Here is a 12,937-nt window from a genome sequence, read left to right as displayed (position 1 = left end):
TTGCTGTCTAGGGGCTTATATAGCTACTGGGCAGGGGCATTGACCAATATTTATGCTAATCAGGTATTGGAAAAGTGCTGTTATTGGTTAGGCATACAGTATTCTGATTGGTTAGCCCTTAAGTCTGTAGCCTTCACTCAGATCTGTCCCACCTCCCTTTTCCTTCTGCCCCAGGACAAAGGAGTTGACTGGAATGTTGGGAATGTTTCTACAGGTTAATTTCATGGAATATTATTTAGAGATGTTTATTTAGAGATGCTTTTCTGGGTGGGGACATATTTCCTTAACTGCTTGCCTATTTTATGATCTATCTGTCCTATCCTGTTCAATAGAACAGGGAGAAAAACTTAGGCATCCCAATGGGCAGTGCAGGAAGATGCAATAGAATTAAAGATCTTAAGATCTCCCCTCCCCCTACACCAATTTCTCATCTCAGAGGAAACACCCAGGTAAGCCTGTCAGGGATCCAGAAAATGTTCCCTGGTAGTCAAAGTATTCAGTGTAGACAGACAAATTCCTTCATGTGTGATCTGCCTGGTAATCACAGATATTAGTAATTCTAGTTTGTCCAGAGTTCCCTTCATTCTTTCTCCTACTCTTAGAACTATGTGATTTCCTTGTCCCATAAGTTCCCCTTGTTGTTACTCACCTTAAATTCCCTTTTTAAAAAAAAATTTAGTTATAGATGGACACAATATCTTTATTTTGTTTGTTTATTTTTATGTGGTGCTGAAGATCAAACCCAGTGACTCACATGTGCAAGGCAAGTGCTCTGCCACTGAGCCACAACCCCAGCCCCCAGTCTTACTCTTCCTAAAGGAAAATATGAGTGGAGAGGGAACCCTTAAGAAAACTTCATGGATTTCTTTGGGCCCCAGAACAAAAACCCACTGCTGCTCTGCACTCTGTGGAAAAGCATTTAGCTTCAAGTCCTTATAGCCCCTGCCCAGTGGGATAGTCTCTGGGAGGCCACACTGCAGTTGTAAATAAAGAAGAGGAAATATAGAGTTGTCAGCATTTGAGGGGAAAGAAGGAGGGGATAGGGAACAGCTTTTCCTTGGGTCATGGTGTAGTGAGCTGAAGGACCACCCACTTGAGCCTGGTGCCATCTAGTGGTCCTCGGAAAGGGTTTTGAATCTAGAGTTTCATGGAATCTTATGAATTATCATACTTATACTAATAATAACCATTCACTGGGTGCTTATGGTGTGCTATGGCTATGATGGGTGCCTGGCATATACATCTTTACTTTATCATCAAGGAAATCCTATGCAGCAGGTATTACTATCTTAATTCTAAGCATGAGAAATTGGAGTTTTAAAAACCTTAACTAACTTCCCTGGGTCACACAAGAAGGACAAGGTAGGCTTTTACCAACTTTGCAACAAAACTACTTCAAAGAAGTTGTCTTTATTCTCTGGGTCTGCTTATACTCCTACTGTTCTCTTTTTGAAAGACACAACTTATTTGTTTATTTAATAGGCAATATATTAATGGGATTTCAAATTGAAAAGACATAAAAATATACAGAGGACTGCTTCATGCCCATCATTCCCCACAGTTTTTAGGCAATCCAGCTCTAAGAGTTATGTTTATCATCTTAGAGAAATTTAATGTATATGTAAGCAGTGGTGAAATCAATATTTCTTCATATTTTCACAATAGTTCTCTAAATATACTATTGTAAATTAAAATTTTATGGTCATGTGGATTCAATTTTATGAAAGTATCATGTTTCATTTAGCCTGTCTCCTCCTGTTGATGAGTGGTCACGTTATTGGAATTCTTTTGCCATTGTAAGCAAGAAGGGGCAGGTTCAGGCTTATGCCTCTTCTACCCTCATGCTTTTTATTGCTTCTGATAACACCATGTCACATCCCATGTACTATGACTCCTTTGCAATTTGATATTTTAAGCTGAAGAAATCTGAGAAATGGTGGGTACAAGAAGGGCTTTTTGATCTTGCCCACCTCCTCTGAGTCAGGTTCTAGACCCTCAGGTAAGATGGAGGGGGAGTGAGAGGAACCCAAACAAGCAAGACTAGCTTAGCTTTTCCCAGTTTGCTAAGTTCATACTTTTGTTCCATCACAATTCCCATGACTTTCTGTACTTCATCAAACTTACTATAAATACACTCAGGCTTAATGTCACGTAAGACTTATATTAAATAAACTTGTGCTCTTTTCTCTTGAATCTGTCTTTTGTTAGTCCAATTCACAGGGCTGCCTCTAGAGAACTTCAGATAGGTAGAGAAAGCAATTTCTCCATCCCTACAGTAACAAACAACTGCCATTTAAGTAAAGGTGGTTTCCTCACTCCGGAAGAAACTGTTGTAGGTTTGGGTGGTGCTCTAGCAGCTGCCCTCAGTGATGACTCAGTTGGTTAGACTGATTTATGTTTGATTTCACCACTTCAATGCAAGGCTGTGCTGGTGCTCCTCTCCCTCTCTTTCTCTCTCTACCCCTCCAGCCTCTAAATCAGAGAAACCATCACAGGACCCAAAGAAAAAAGTAGTTCTCTGTCTCTGTGTGATTATTTTGTGCAGCCCAGTTCACCCGGAGTGACCCTGAGTGTTTAGTCGTGGAATGCGACATTATCAGATATAAGTCATTCCTGCTCTCTTTGGGTGCCATTTGCATGCAATATCTTTTTGCACCTCTTTACTTGTAGCCTATGTATGTTCGTAAGGTTTGAGTCTCCTGTAGGAATCATATGGTTTAATTTCACTTAAAAATGCACTTAGTCTTCTATATCGTTTGATTGGATAATTTAATCTTATCTATATTTGCATTTTTTTACATTTCTTCAACATTTATTTGTTAACTATAATAGGACTTCTGAAGAATACTTGGAAAGGAGAAAAATATTTCCACAAATGCACCTATGCAGAATATGTTGACGTTTTGACATGATCAGGAAAATTAACCATTAATCTTTAAGCTGTAACCACTGAGCTATGTATATACATAGCTCAGTGATAGATTTCCCTGATCCTTTGCCCCATCCCTAATGTTAGGAAACACATCAAAATGTAACAACCCTTTTGTTAAAAAATATCTTTCACCAAACACTATGATTAATTTAAGATTTTCTTTTTTACATTTTAAATATATGTGGTTTATTGAATGCCAAGATTAAGTTCTGGTTTTAGTGTTGCTTTCAATTGTGCCCCAGCAGAGAGGGTCCAACACTTCACCCTTCTGCAGTGGAGGTCCAGAGAAAAGGGAGCATTTGTCAGTGCATGAATGTAAGGACTTATACTGCAATTTAAAAAAATTGTCTTCTGGTTGTCTTGTAGATCCTTGGTTTTTTCTTTGTCTGTTGATGCATTCCTTTGCAATCAAGTGATTTTTCCTTATGATGTGCATTGATTCCTCAGTAAAAAAAACCCCAAAAACAAAAAATCAAAAAACCAAAAAAAAAAAAACCCCAAAAACCAACTTTTTTTTTTTTTTTTTTTTTTTTTTTTTTAGTACCAGAGATTGAATCTAGGATCTTGCACATGTTAGGCAAAAGCTCTAACACTGAGCTACAACACCAGCCCTTCTTTATCTTGTTTTGAGACCGGTCTTGCTAAGAGTCTGCACTGGCCACAAACTTGCCATCCTCCTGCCTCAGTCTCTTGAGTAGCTGGGATTGCAGGTGTGTGCATGCCCACACCCAACTGATTCCTTACTTTTTACCTTTTGTGCACCTAAGATAGATTTTTGTTTCGTGGTTACCACCAGTCTGACAAGAAACATCACATAGTTATAACAGGCTATTTTAAGCAACTTAGCTTTGTTTGCTAAAAATACCTATAAGCCCCCAACACTCTACATTTTTACTCTTTCTTTCCCACATTTAAAAATTCTTGAGTCATTGTTTACATCTTTTTTTACTAATGATTGTAAAACTTTCCTATGTTTTTGTGTTACTAATTATCTTTTCTTTCAGCTTGAAGAACTTCCTTTAGCATTACTTGCAAATTGGCTCCTGTGGGGATGAACTCTCTCAACTTTTGTTTTTCTGGGCAAGTCTTCATCTCTCTTTCATTTATTTTTTTAAAAAGTATATTTGTAGTTATTGATGGACTTTTTTTTCATTTATTTATTTACATATGGTGCTGAGAATCAGTGCCTCACACATGCTAGGCAAGCACTCTACCACTAAGTCACAACCCCAGCCCTCTCCTTTCTTTCTGAAGGTCAGTTTTGCAGGGTAAAGTTTTCTTAGTTGGCAGGTTTTTTTTTCTTTAGCATTCAAATATAATATCTCATTTTCTCCTGGCCTGTACGGTTTCTGCTGATAAATCTACCATGTGTATATAAATTCCCTTATACATGCTATTTGCTTCTTTTCTCTGGATGCTTTCAGGATCCTCTTTGTCTTTGAGTTTTGACAATTTGATTATAATACTCCTTGGTGTATCTTGTTTAAATAGACTCTGGAGACCTTTGAACTTTCTATACTTTGATATTTTTATATTTCCTAAGGTTTGGAAATTTTTATTCTATAATCTATTTAAATAAACTTCCTACTCTTTTATCTTATCTTCTTGTTAAAATTTTATGCTTATGTATTTTTTTTGATGTTGTTCCATAAATCCCACAACATTTCATAATTAATTTTCATTATTTTTTTCCTCCTTTATATTTTTTTCAAATAAACTGTTTTCAAGTTCACAGATTCTTTCTTCTGCTTGATTAATTTGCTGGATTGTGCTTCTCATTTCATTTATTGTATTTTCAGCTCCAGGATTTGACTTTTGAAAATAATTTCAATGTCTTCATCAAATTTCTCATTTTAGTTATTTGTTTCCCCAATTTCATTGAATTATTTTTCATTTATTTTTCTGGAAGTTTGAACTCTTTTAAAAGAATTCTTATTCTTAGTTCATATAGCTCCATTTGGGGGATTCAACAATAGTATTTGATGGTATGTGTCTCTTCATTTTCTCATTTTTGTTTCGGTTGCCTTACACTGATGCCTGCTTATTTGAATAAGCCTTTGGGCAGGCTGGTCTGCAACTAGTCAGCAGGTGGGAGAGCCTGGCACCAGGGTTCATTGGGTTGGGTGAAAGAATGGACCCAGTAGTGTGGACAAGCTGATTGATTGAGTCTGCAAGAATGACCCTGGAACCTAAGTACCCCAGGATGAGGTTGGAACCTGAGTTCAATGGACCCTGCTTGAAGCCTGAGTCTACATGAGCCGTCTGGCATTGGACTGGGTTTGGAGCCTAAGTCTGAGGTGGTGGGTCTGGGTCCTAGGTTCATGGACTAACCTAGAGTTTAGATCTTCAAGGGTGGTCTTGGATCCTTAGTCTATGGAGTATGGCCTGTCACCAAGGTCTATTGGGATTTGCTAAACCAAGTCTGGACCTTAGGTCCTCTGGAGCCTGGTACCACCACAGGGACTGGTATCGCCATCTGTCCTAGCTGGCAACCTCATGCTGGGTTCACAAAATCTGACTATTCCAATAACTTAAGTGACAGTTCTCCAACCTTAAGGGTCTGTTGAAAGAGAGAGAGCCACTAGAATTCTTTATTCTTATATAGGGGACACACAAGGGGAGTTTCCATGGAACATTTATCCCCCAAATGGCAAAGGGGTAGGATTACCAAGGAACAGGTGAGTGTAACTCAACCCCAGTGGGTGACGCCTACTCCTGGAGCCACGCCTTGTTATCTGAGCTGGGGTAATACCCAAGTTATTGCAACCTGGCACTACTGTGCCAGACTGAATGCAATAATTGTGCATCAAGACTTAAAGTTTTCCGCATCCAGGGCAGCTCCCGACAGACTGGTGTGGACCCCCAGGGCTGGCTTGGTACTATGGCAGGCATGGAGCCTGGAGCCTAGGATTGTAGGTTCTGGCCTGGAACTTGGGGCCCTGGGGACTGACTCGGATCCTGTATTTGCTGGTGCTGCCCTGGAGGCGAGGCGCACAGGTCTAGATGCTAGCTCAATGAGGGCTGACATAGGTCTTGGGGCCTTGGGAACCAGCTTGGGCTTAGATACACAGAATCCTGTGCTGAAACATGATGTGGTTCTTAGATCTACAGGGAAGGGTTGAGTGGGTGGGCCATGGGGAAAGCTTGGCATTGGATAGGCCTGGAGCCATTTTTTATGGGTGCCTACCTGTTGCTTGAGGCCAGGAATGCCAACCTGATGCTGGGGTGAACCTGAAGGGCTGACTTGGCACTGGGTGGTCCCGGAAACTGTATCCACAGGGTCTGGACTGGAGGCTGTGCCTATGTTTACTGGCCTGTTGACTGATCCTGCAGGGATTGGCCTGGTGCTGGGACCTTGAATATTGGGGCCACAGAGTCCAGCCTCATGCTGGGGCATCCAGAGCCTGAATCCACCAGGCTGGCCTAGAGTCTTGTGACTACATTAGCCTCTCTGGCATAAGGGTCAATCTTGTTGGCTTAGTCCACAGGTACTGGCCTGGAGTTTGGGGACACAGGGGTTGGCCTGGCATTAGATAATCATGAATCCTTTATCTGTAGGGTCAGGCCTAAATTCCTTGACCTTCAGAGCTATCCCAGTGCTGGAGGTGGTCCAGAGCAAGGGAGCAACAGAGACTGAGTTCACCAGGCTGACCAGGAGTCTGGGTCTTGGGAGCATGCCTAGTGCTGGGGGCAACCTGGTACTGGATGCTTACCCCACTCTCCTTCCTCCATGTAGGTATCTCTTTTCATGATGAGCTGTAATGTAAAACTGATTCAATGCATCTTTTCTTAATTCTGTGCTACATCCAGTTGATATATATATATATATATATATATATATATATATATATATTTAACCTGGTTTCCTTAGCTCTTTTGAAAGTATTTTCTTCCATGGGTGGTTGTTCTAATTGATGTTTTTGTCAGCCACGATGTACTAGAGAGTCTTATTCTGCCATCCTGCTGACTGGAACTCCCCATTGCTTTCTTGTATTCTATCCTTAAGAAACAATTTTGCAATATTTTATTCTTTTGAGAATCCTCTCTCCATATTCCTTTCTTTCTTTTTGTGGCTCTTTCTTAGCTTACTGGTATTCATACTCTCCAGGCTGTTATCTATTCTATTTCTTCTCTGATAACCCCTTCACTAACTCCTCTTAGGACATATACCTCAGAATGCTAGCCACTTTTTCTTTATTTACACACTCTCTGTTGTCAATGCCAACTATTCCATAGGAAGTTTTCAGAACAGTCAAGGGACAGTGCTAAGTAAGTATAAGAAGCAATATAAGAAGCAATCTACCTCGTTCTTTATGCCTTGTACTCCATGCTATGGAGAATATGTATTTCTTCTTATCTTAGCCCATTTCTCACTTACCTAAACTACTCTCAGTGATTCTACAGGCGACCAATTTTTGAACAGTATAGCACAACTTTATGAAAGTATTCTGCCCAGTGCCTAATGATGCAAAACTCTTCTATCTTGATTGGTTAACAGTCTGAGGAAGTTTCCAATCCCATGGAGGCCAAAAAGTTATTTATACTCAATGATTTTTCCCCCACTGAGTTTTGAGGCAAGTTCTATTCTAGAGAGGTTGATAATTTTACTGTCTCATTTCCTGCTCTTCAGAATGGGTTCTGCGTGGGCCCCCTGGGTGACAGCTCTGCTAGTGAATCTGATCAGGCTGAATTTCTCCATGACTCAAGGCAGAGACTCTCCAGGTAAGTGCAGAGAAAGTCTTTCTGGGTGTGTGTGCTAGGATTGGCATGGGGGAGGGGTGTCTTTCCTTATAGGTGCAGGTCACTGGACGGAGTGGAAGTGACTTCTGGCATCCAAGAGCAGAGTTCTTCCCATTGACAGAGAAGTGCTCTTTTCTTCTTTATCATGCACAATGTACCCTGGGAGAAGGACTTCCAGTTCCTAGACAAAGATTTGAGGGTAGGAAGAAGGGAAACATTTTGTCTTGTTAGATTTCTTATTATATCAATATCAGTCACAGCAACTGTAAAAGCTGGAGGCAGTCTGAGAATAGCTGCCATTCTTAAACCAGGAGTTTATTATTCTGACAATTATAATGACTTCTGTCTTTATCTAGTAGGGGTGTTTATAGACCAATGGTACTGGAAACAATTTCTTCAGTCACTTTTTAAGATCTTATTATATGGTCTCAATTGTAGTAAGCAGTTTTGAGAAGTTGAATACATTAGTTATCCTTGTTCTCAGGTTACTGGGTACAGATAATTTGCCACTGTTATTTTTCTTGTTAAGAAGACAGGCTATGCAAACATGCAGTGATGTTAGACCATGAAAGCACATATTTATGAGCAGAAAACAGGATGTACAGTGCTAAGAACAGAATCCCCTTTAAATGTCAGAGTTTCATTAAAGACAAAAGAGGAACTGACTCTGGGGAAAAGTATCATGGTTCTAGATAATAGAAGCTACTTTGAGTTTATACTGTTCATTAAACAATACAATTAAAAATAATCGGTACAGATTTTAAATGATGATTAAAAATTCAGATGATTTTTCTTATTTAGACTATAAAGGGTAACAGAGAAAAATATAAATGTGGAAAAATTGGAGGTTGGAACCTCACCTGAAATCTGCTGCTGAGTGAGAGATGAGCCTGGTTGGCCCAGGAAAATCATCCTTATGGCTCAGCTGAGGAGTTCCCGGAGGGCTCTCTGAACTTAGAAACAAAAGTAAATTTACAACTCAAGATCAACAGCAATTCTTCTTCAAGTCTCAAGTGTCATTTCTTCAGGAAGGTCTCACCTGACCTACCTGCATGATTAACCTCATTTGAATTTTCTTTTATTATTATTAAGGACATAGGATTGAACTAAAAAATCTCAATGAGTCCACAGCACATTGTAATCACTGGTCAGTAGGAAGACCCTCCTCTCCTCCTTTGTCTCCATTATTACTCTCTCCTCTCCAGAGATATTCATTCTTAGTGTGTCTGGTATGTCTTGAACATGAGGGAGGCTTTTAAAAATATGTAGTCTTATTTTTCTGCATATATTTGAAGTTTTTAAAATGTGTCTTTGTGCATTGAATCACATTGTTTCTTTTCTCCCTAAACACTATACTTTTGAGCATACTGATGTCAAAAGCCTCCTCTCAGATCTGTGTAGTCTGACATAATGTGGCAGGAATGGGACTTCCCAGAGGGGGAGGCTGTTTCATGGTCTCCCTCCTTTTTTTCCCCCCTAGAAGATTTTGTGATTCAGGCAAAGGCTGACTGTTACTTCACCAATGGGACAGAGAAGGTGCAGTTTGTGGTCAGATTCATCTTCAACCTGGAGGAGTATGCACGCTTTGACAGTGATCTCGGAGTGTTTGTGGCATTGATAGAGCTGGGGCTGCCTGATGCTGAGCAGTGGAACAATCGGCCTGATATACTGGAGAGGAGCAGAGCATCTGTGGATATGCTCTGTAGACACAACTACAATTTGGGGGCCCCCTTCACTGTGGGGAGAAAAGGTGAGGAGAAAGGTGGGTCTAGTGGGGTTCAGGAGTCTGCTCCATGAGAGCCTGGCCACGGTTCTTCTTCCTTATGACAGGTAAATTTCTGCTTCAGGATAAATGGGTTACAGGTCAGAGAGTCTGTGAATATGTTCTGTCCCCAGCTAGATGTGAGTCACTCATTATCCTCACAGCTCAGGTCACTGTGATCTTGGTCCCAGATCTCCTAGGTTCTCAGGGTCTTTCAGGACTAGCATACTCTCAATAGAAGGGGTGATTGCAAGAGGACTTGATAAGATCTAAATACTCTTTGGGGGCATTGAAATAACCTATTTCTTAGTCTTTGAGGGATGCAATATCTCTACACTTGTATTTTTCACTTGGGTGATCTGGGATAGAGATTGGGGTAGTGATAATCCCTAAAGAAGCTCCTGCACTGGCTTGGCTGGTCTCATTTTTCTCTCCCTCCCTAGTGCAACCAGAGGTGACAGTGTACCCAGAGAAGACCCCATTCCTGCATCAGCACAACCTGCTGCTCTGCTCCGTGACAGGCTTCTATCCAGGGGACATAAAGATCAGGTGGTTCTGGAATGGACAGGAGGAGAGAGCTGGCGTTATGTCCACTGGTCTTATTAGGAACGGAGACTGGACCTTTCAGACCATGGTGATGCTGGAAGTGACTCCTTCACCTGGAGATGTTTACAGCTGCCTTGTTGAGCACCCCAGTCTGCCCAGCCCCGTTTCTGTGGAGTGGAGTGAGTAGTTTCTTGTACTCTCTGGGCCTGACTCAGGATCAAACATTTACAGGCTCGGTGTCACTTCCCCATTCATCTTGGTCACAACACAATTCTTTCCCTTGATCTGAGAGGGTCACAAAAATCAGAGTCTTTGCTTTAGGATGGGAGAAAATAGGGCACCTATTGACTTCGTGTCTTCCAAGAAATAAGGAGCTTTAATCATCTCATTATTTGCTTCCCCCTCTGGGAACTACTCTCCTTCATGGAATATAAGAATCAATAAAAAATGGGAGGCAACTCTGTAGTTGCAGACTTTGACCTCAGAGTGCCACTTCTAAATATTTTTCTTCTCTAAATAGCATTGGTTTCCAGTACAGACTTTGGAATTTTAAGAAGGAGCACCAACTACTGGGTGCTACTCACTAACTTTAAACTTGTTTTCTGCAGGAGCTCAGCATGAATATTCTTGGAAAAAGATACTCAGTGGAGTTGGAGCCTTCCTACTTGGGCTAACCTTCCTTCTGGTGGGGATCATCATCCACCTCAGGGCTCGCAAAGGTAATGAGCCTCTGAAACCTTGCCACCTGCCCCGTGACTTCCCTGGTTTCTGACTTTCCCTACAACAAGATCTGAGGCAGGGAAGACTGTACTTCACAAGGGTCACTAGGACCCCTGAAGCCAGAAACAACCCTAGGGTGAGCAGACACAAGTTTTGATAGTGCAGGCCATTCCCCATTCCTCAGAATAATCAAATTTGGTCCTAAATGGATCATTTCACTGTCTCTTTTCAGGATCTGTGGAGACTCAGTCTGGTGATAAGGTAATACCTTTTCTTCCTTGTCTCTGTGTGGCATCTTCAGACAGTGCATTGGCTAGAGGGAGTCAACGGGGTAAAGGAGGCAGAGGGTGGCCCCGGCTGGTGGTATGTCTCCTGAGTTCCTGGAATGGGGGGTGGGGTTGCTTCATGAGACCTTCATCACTGTTTCCGCAGATCTCAAGAGCTATTCTACAGAAGCCAAACTCAGGTCCTAATCAAAGCTTCTCTCCTGAAACCTGAAGTAGTGCTGTGGCTTAGGAAAGGACATTGGAGAGGTCACTGTTCTGGAAATGACTTTGTTCCACGATCCTTGGAATTCTGAATGGATTTTGGAGTTTTGTGCTGTGAGATCATGCATCCCCCAACTCTGTCCTTCCTCTCATTGTGTGCTTTATTAGTTCCCATTCCAAACACATGGTTCAGAAATTTCCAGAAGACCTAACTCTTTCCAGTCCCAAACTATGCTTTTCTAGAGCCCAGCCCTAACCCCCACAATTCCTAAATCTATCTTTCAACTGCAGTCTCCACTGTCTTCAGAAGACAGATGCTCAGTTGCTGTTTCCATTTACTATTTAAAAAACCCCAATTATTGCAAAATAAAACAGAAATATAGATAACCACACAAAATATATGATTTAATGGATTAAGGCAGAACCCCTATAGTCACCATTTAGGTCAAGAAACAGCACTTTTCCAGCCACTACAAAAGTTTTCATGTGCCTCAGGACAATCAAGTCTCTATCTTCCCATTTATGATGCCCTCTTTCTTGTAGTTATTTATAGCCTATTCACCCAAGTGTGATTCTTGCACACCACACTTAGTTATCTTTTATGTCTCCTAGATCTCAGGTTTCTCCCCCATCCCATCTTTTCATTATGATTAATTCAGGAAAAGCTCCAGTCACTTGACCTGAAGTGTTTCCCACACCCTGGATTTTGGTGCCTGCATAAACATGGTGCAGTTTAACATGCCCCTTTGCCCTCTGTATTTTTTACCAATTAGCATCTGGTGCAGAGGTGGGATTAGACTCTGGTTTGATCATTTTGGAAAATCTATTGGTGGCTGTGTAATCTTTCACCAAAAGACATGTAATTCTACTTGCATAAGAAGAGTTTTATGATGTTAGCAACCATTGATACTAATTGCCTAGTTCTGTTAATATATTTGGGATTGCAACTTGGTGATTTTTCTAGTTTTGTAATCCCTTCTTTGTTTATTCACTGTATACTATTTGTTATTTTCACTGCATTATTTGCATTGTGGGTGCAAAATCTATAGTGGGTAATACTGTTGGTGCTTTAGCTCAATTGAAGGACTCATACCAAGCTCTATAGGTAAGTCTTGTATTCTTCACTGCCATGCACTTTCAAACACCAAATGCCAGTTTTGCTTAAGAATGGTCTTGATGAAGCAATAAAAATCATTCATTTTGCTAAATTTTGAACCTCAAGTATGTATTTTAAAGTCAGTTTGACAAAATAGGGAGCTTTCCTGTTGCATACAGATGGAAAGGCAGTTGTATCATGCTTGAGTTGTGAGTGGAATTAGCCCCCCCCCCCACCATTTAATGGATCATCACTTTTCCTTGAAAGAATAATTGAGAAACAGTGTGGTTATTTAGATTTGGGCATTTGGTATAAGTTTTCTCAAAATCAAGCAAATAGGCCTATTACCTGGAGGAAAATTTCATTGACAATAAAAATTATATTTTCAAGAGAAAATAAAAAAATATAAAAAACTTGTTTGCCACATTTCTTCTTCTAAATATTTTCCTGATGTTATTGGTGGTGATTTGAGCATACATGGTTTTGAAGGCATTGTTTAATGAAATGTGTTAACATTTTAAAGGTCTGCGTAACTCCATGAACCAATAATTTCCAAATAATCAATGCATGATGTGGCAAAGTGGAAGGATAAAAGATCCATTCAAAGTATAAGATAGACCAATTAATTTTTAACACAACAGAACACGATAAGT

The 12,937-nt window shown here is 40.7% G+C and overlaps 1 protein-coding gene across 1 annotated transcript; it reads left to right on the top strand.

The window, feature by feature from the left end:
* The first annotated feature begins 2,398 nt into the window (after positions 1–2,398).
* Positions 2,399–12,716, top strand: LOC308649555 (HLA class II histocompatibility antigen, DO beta chain). The gene is made up of 7 exons (XM_081295113.1): positions 2,399–2,510; positions 7,563–7,654; positions 9,153–9,422; positions 9,878–10,159; positions 10,589–10,699; positions 10,933–10,961; positions 11,133–12,716. Exons 1-7 carry the CDS (start codon positions 2,416–2,418, stop codon positions 11,196–11,198), a joined length of 945 nt encoding a protein of 314 aa, XP_081151239.1. The 5' UTR covers positions 2,399–2,415; the 3' UTR covers positions 11,199–12,716.
* Positions 12,717–12,937: the final 221 nt, after the last annotated feature.

Source organism: Spermophilus citellus (assembly GCF_964194105.1).
Source record: "Spermophilus citellus genome assembly, chromosome: 5".
Lineage (NCBI taxonomy): Eukaryota > Metazoa > Chordata > Mammalia > Rodentia > Sciuridae > Spermophilus > Spermophilus citellus.
This window is presented reverse-complemented; position numbering and strand designations above follow the sequence as displayed.

What these genes read in the sequence shown, in the direction of transcription:
- LOC308649555 (XM_081295113.1), top strand. Translation starts at nt 2,416, where the DNA reads ATGCAAGGCTGTGCTGGTGCTCCTCTCCCTCTCTTTCTCTCTCTACCC. An exon ending in CACAGGACCCAAAGAAAAAA is followed by an intron (nt 2,511 to 7,562) that starts GTAGTTCTCTGT and finishes CCTGCTCTTCAG; the next exon opens with AATGGGTTCTGCGTGGGCCC. An exon ending in AGACTCAGTCTGGTGATAAG is followed by an intron (nt 10,962 to 11,132) that starts GTAATACCTTTT and finishes CTGTTTCCGCAG; the next exon opens with ATCTCAAGAGCTATTCTACA.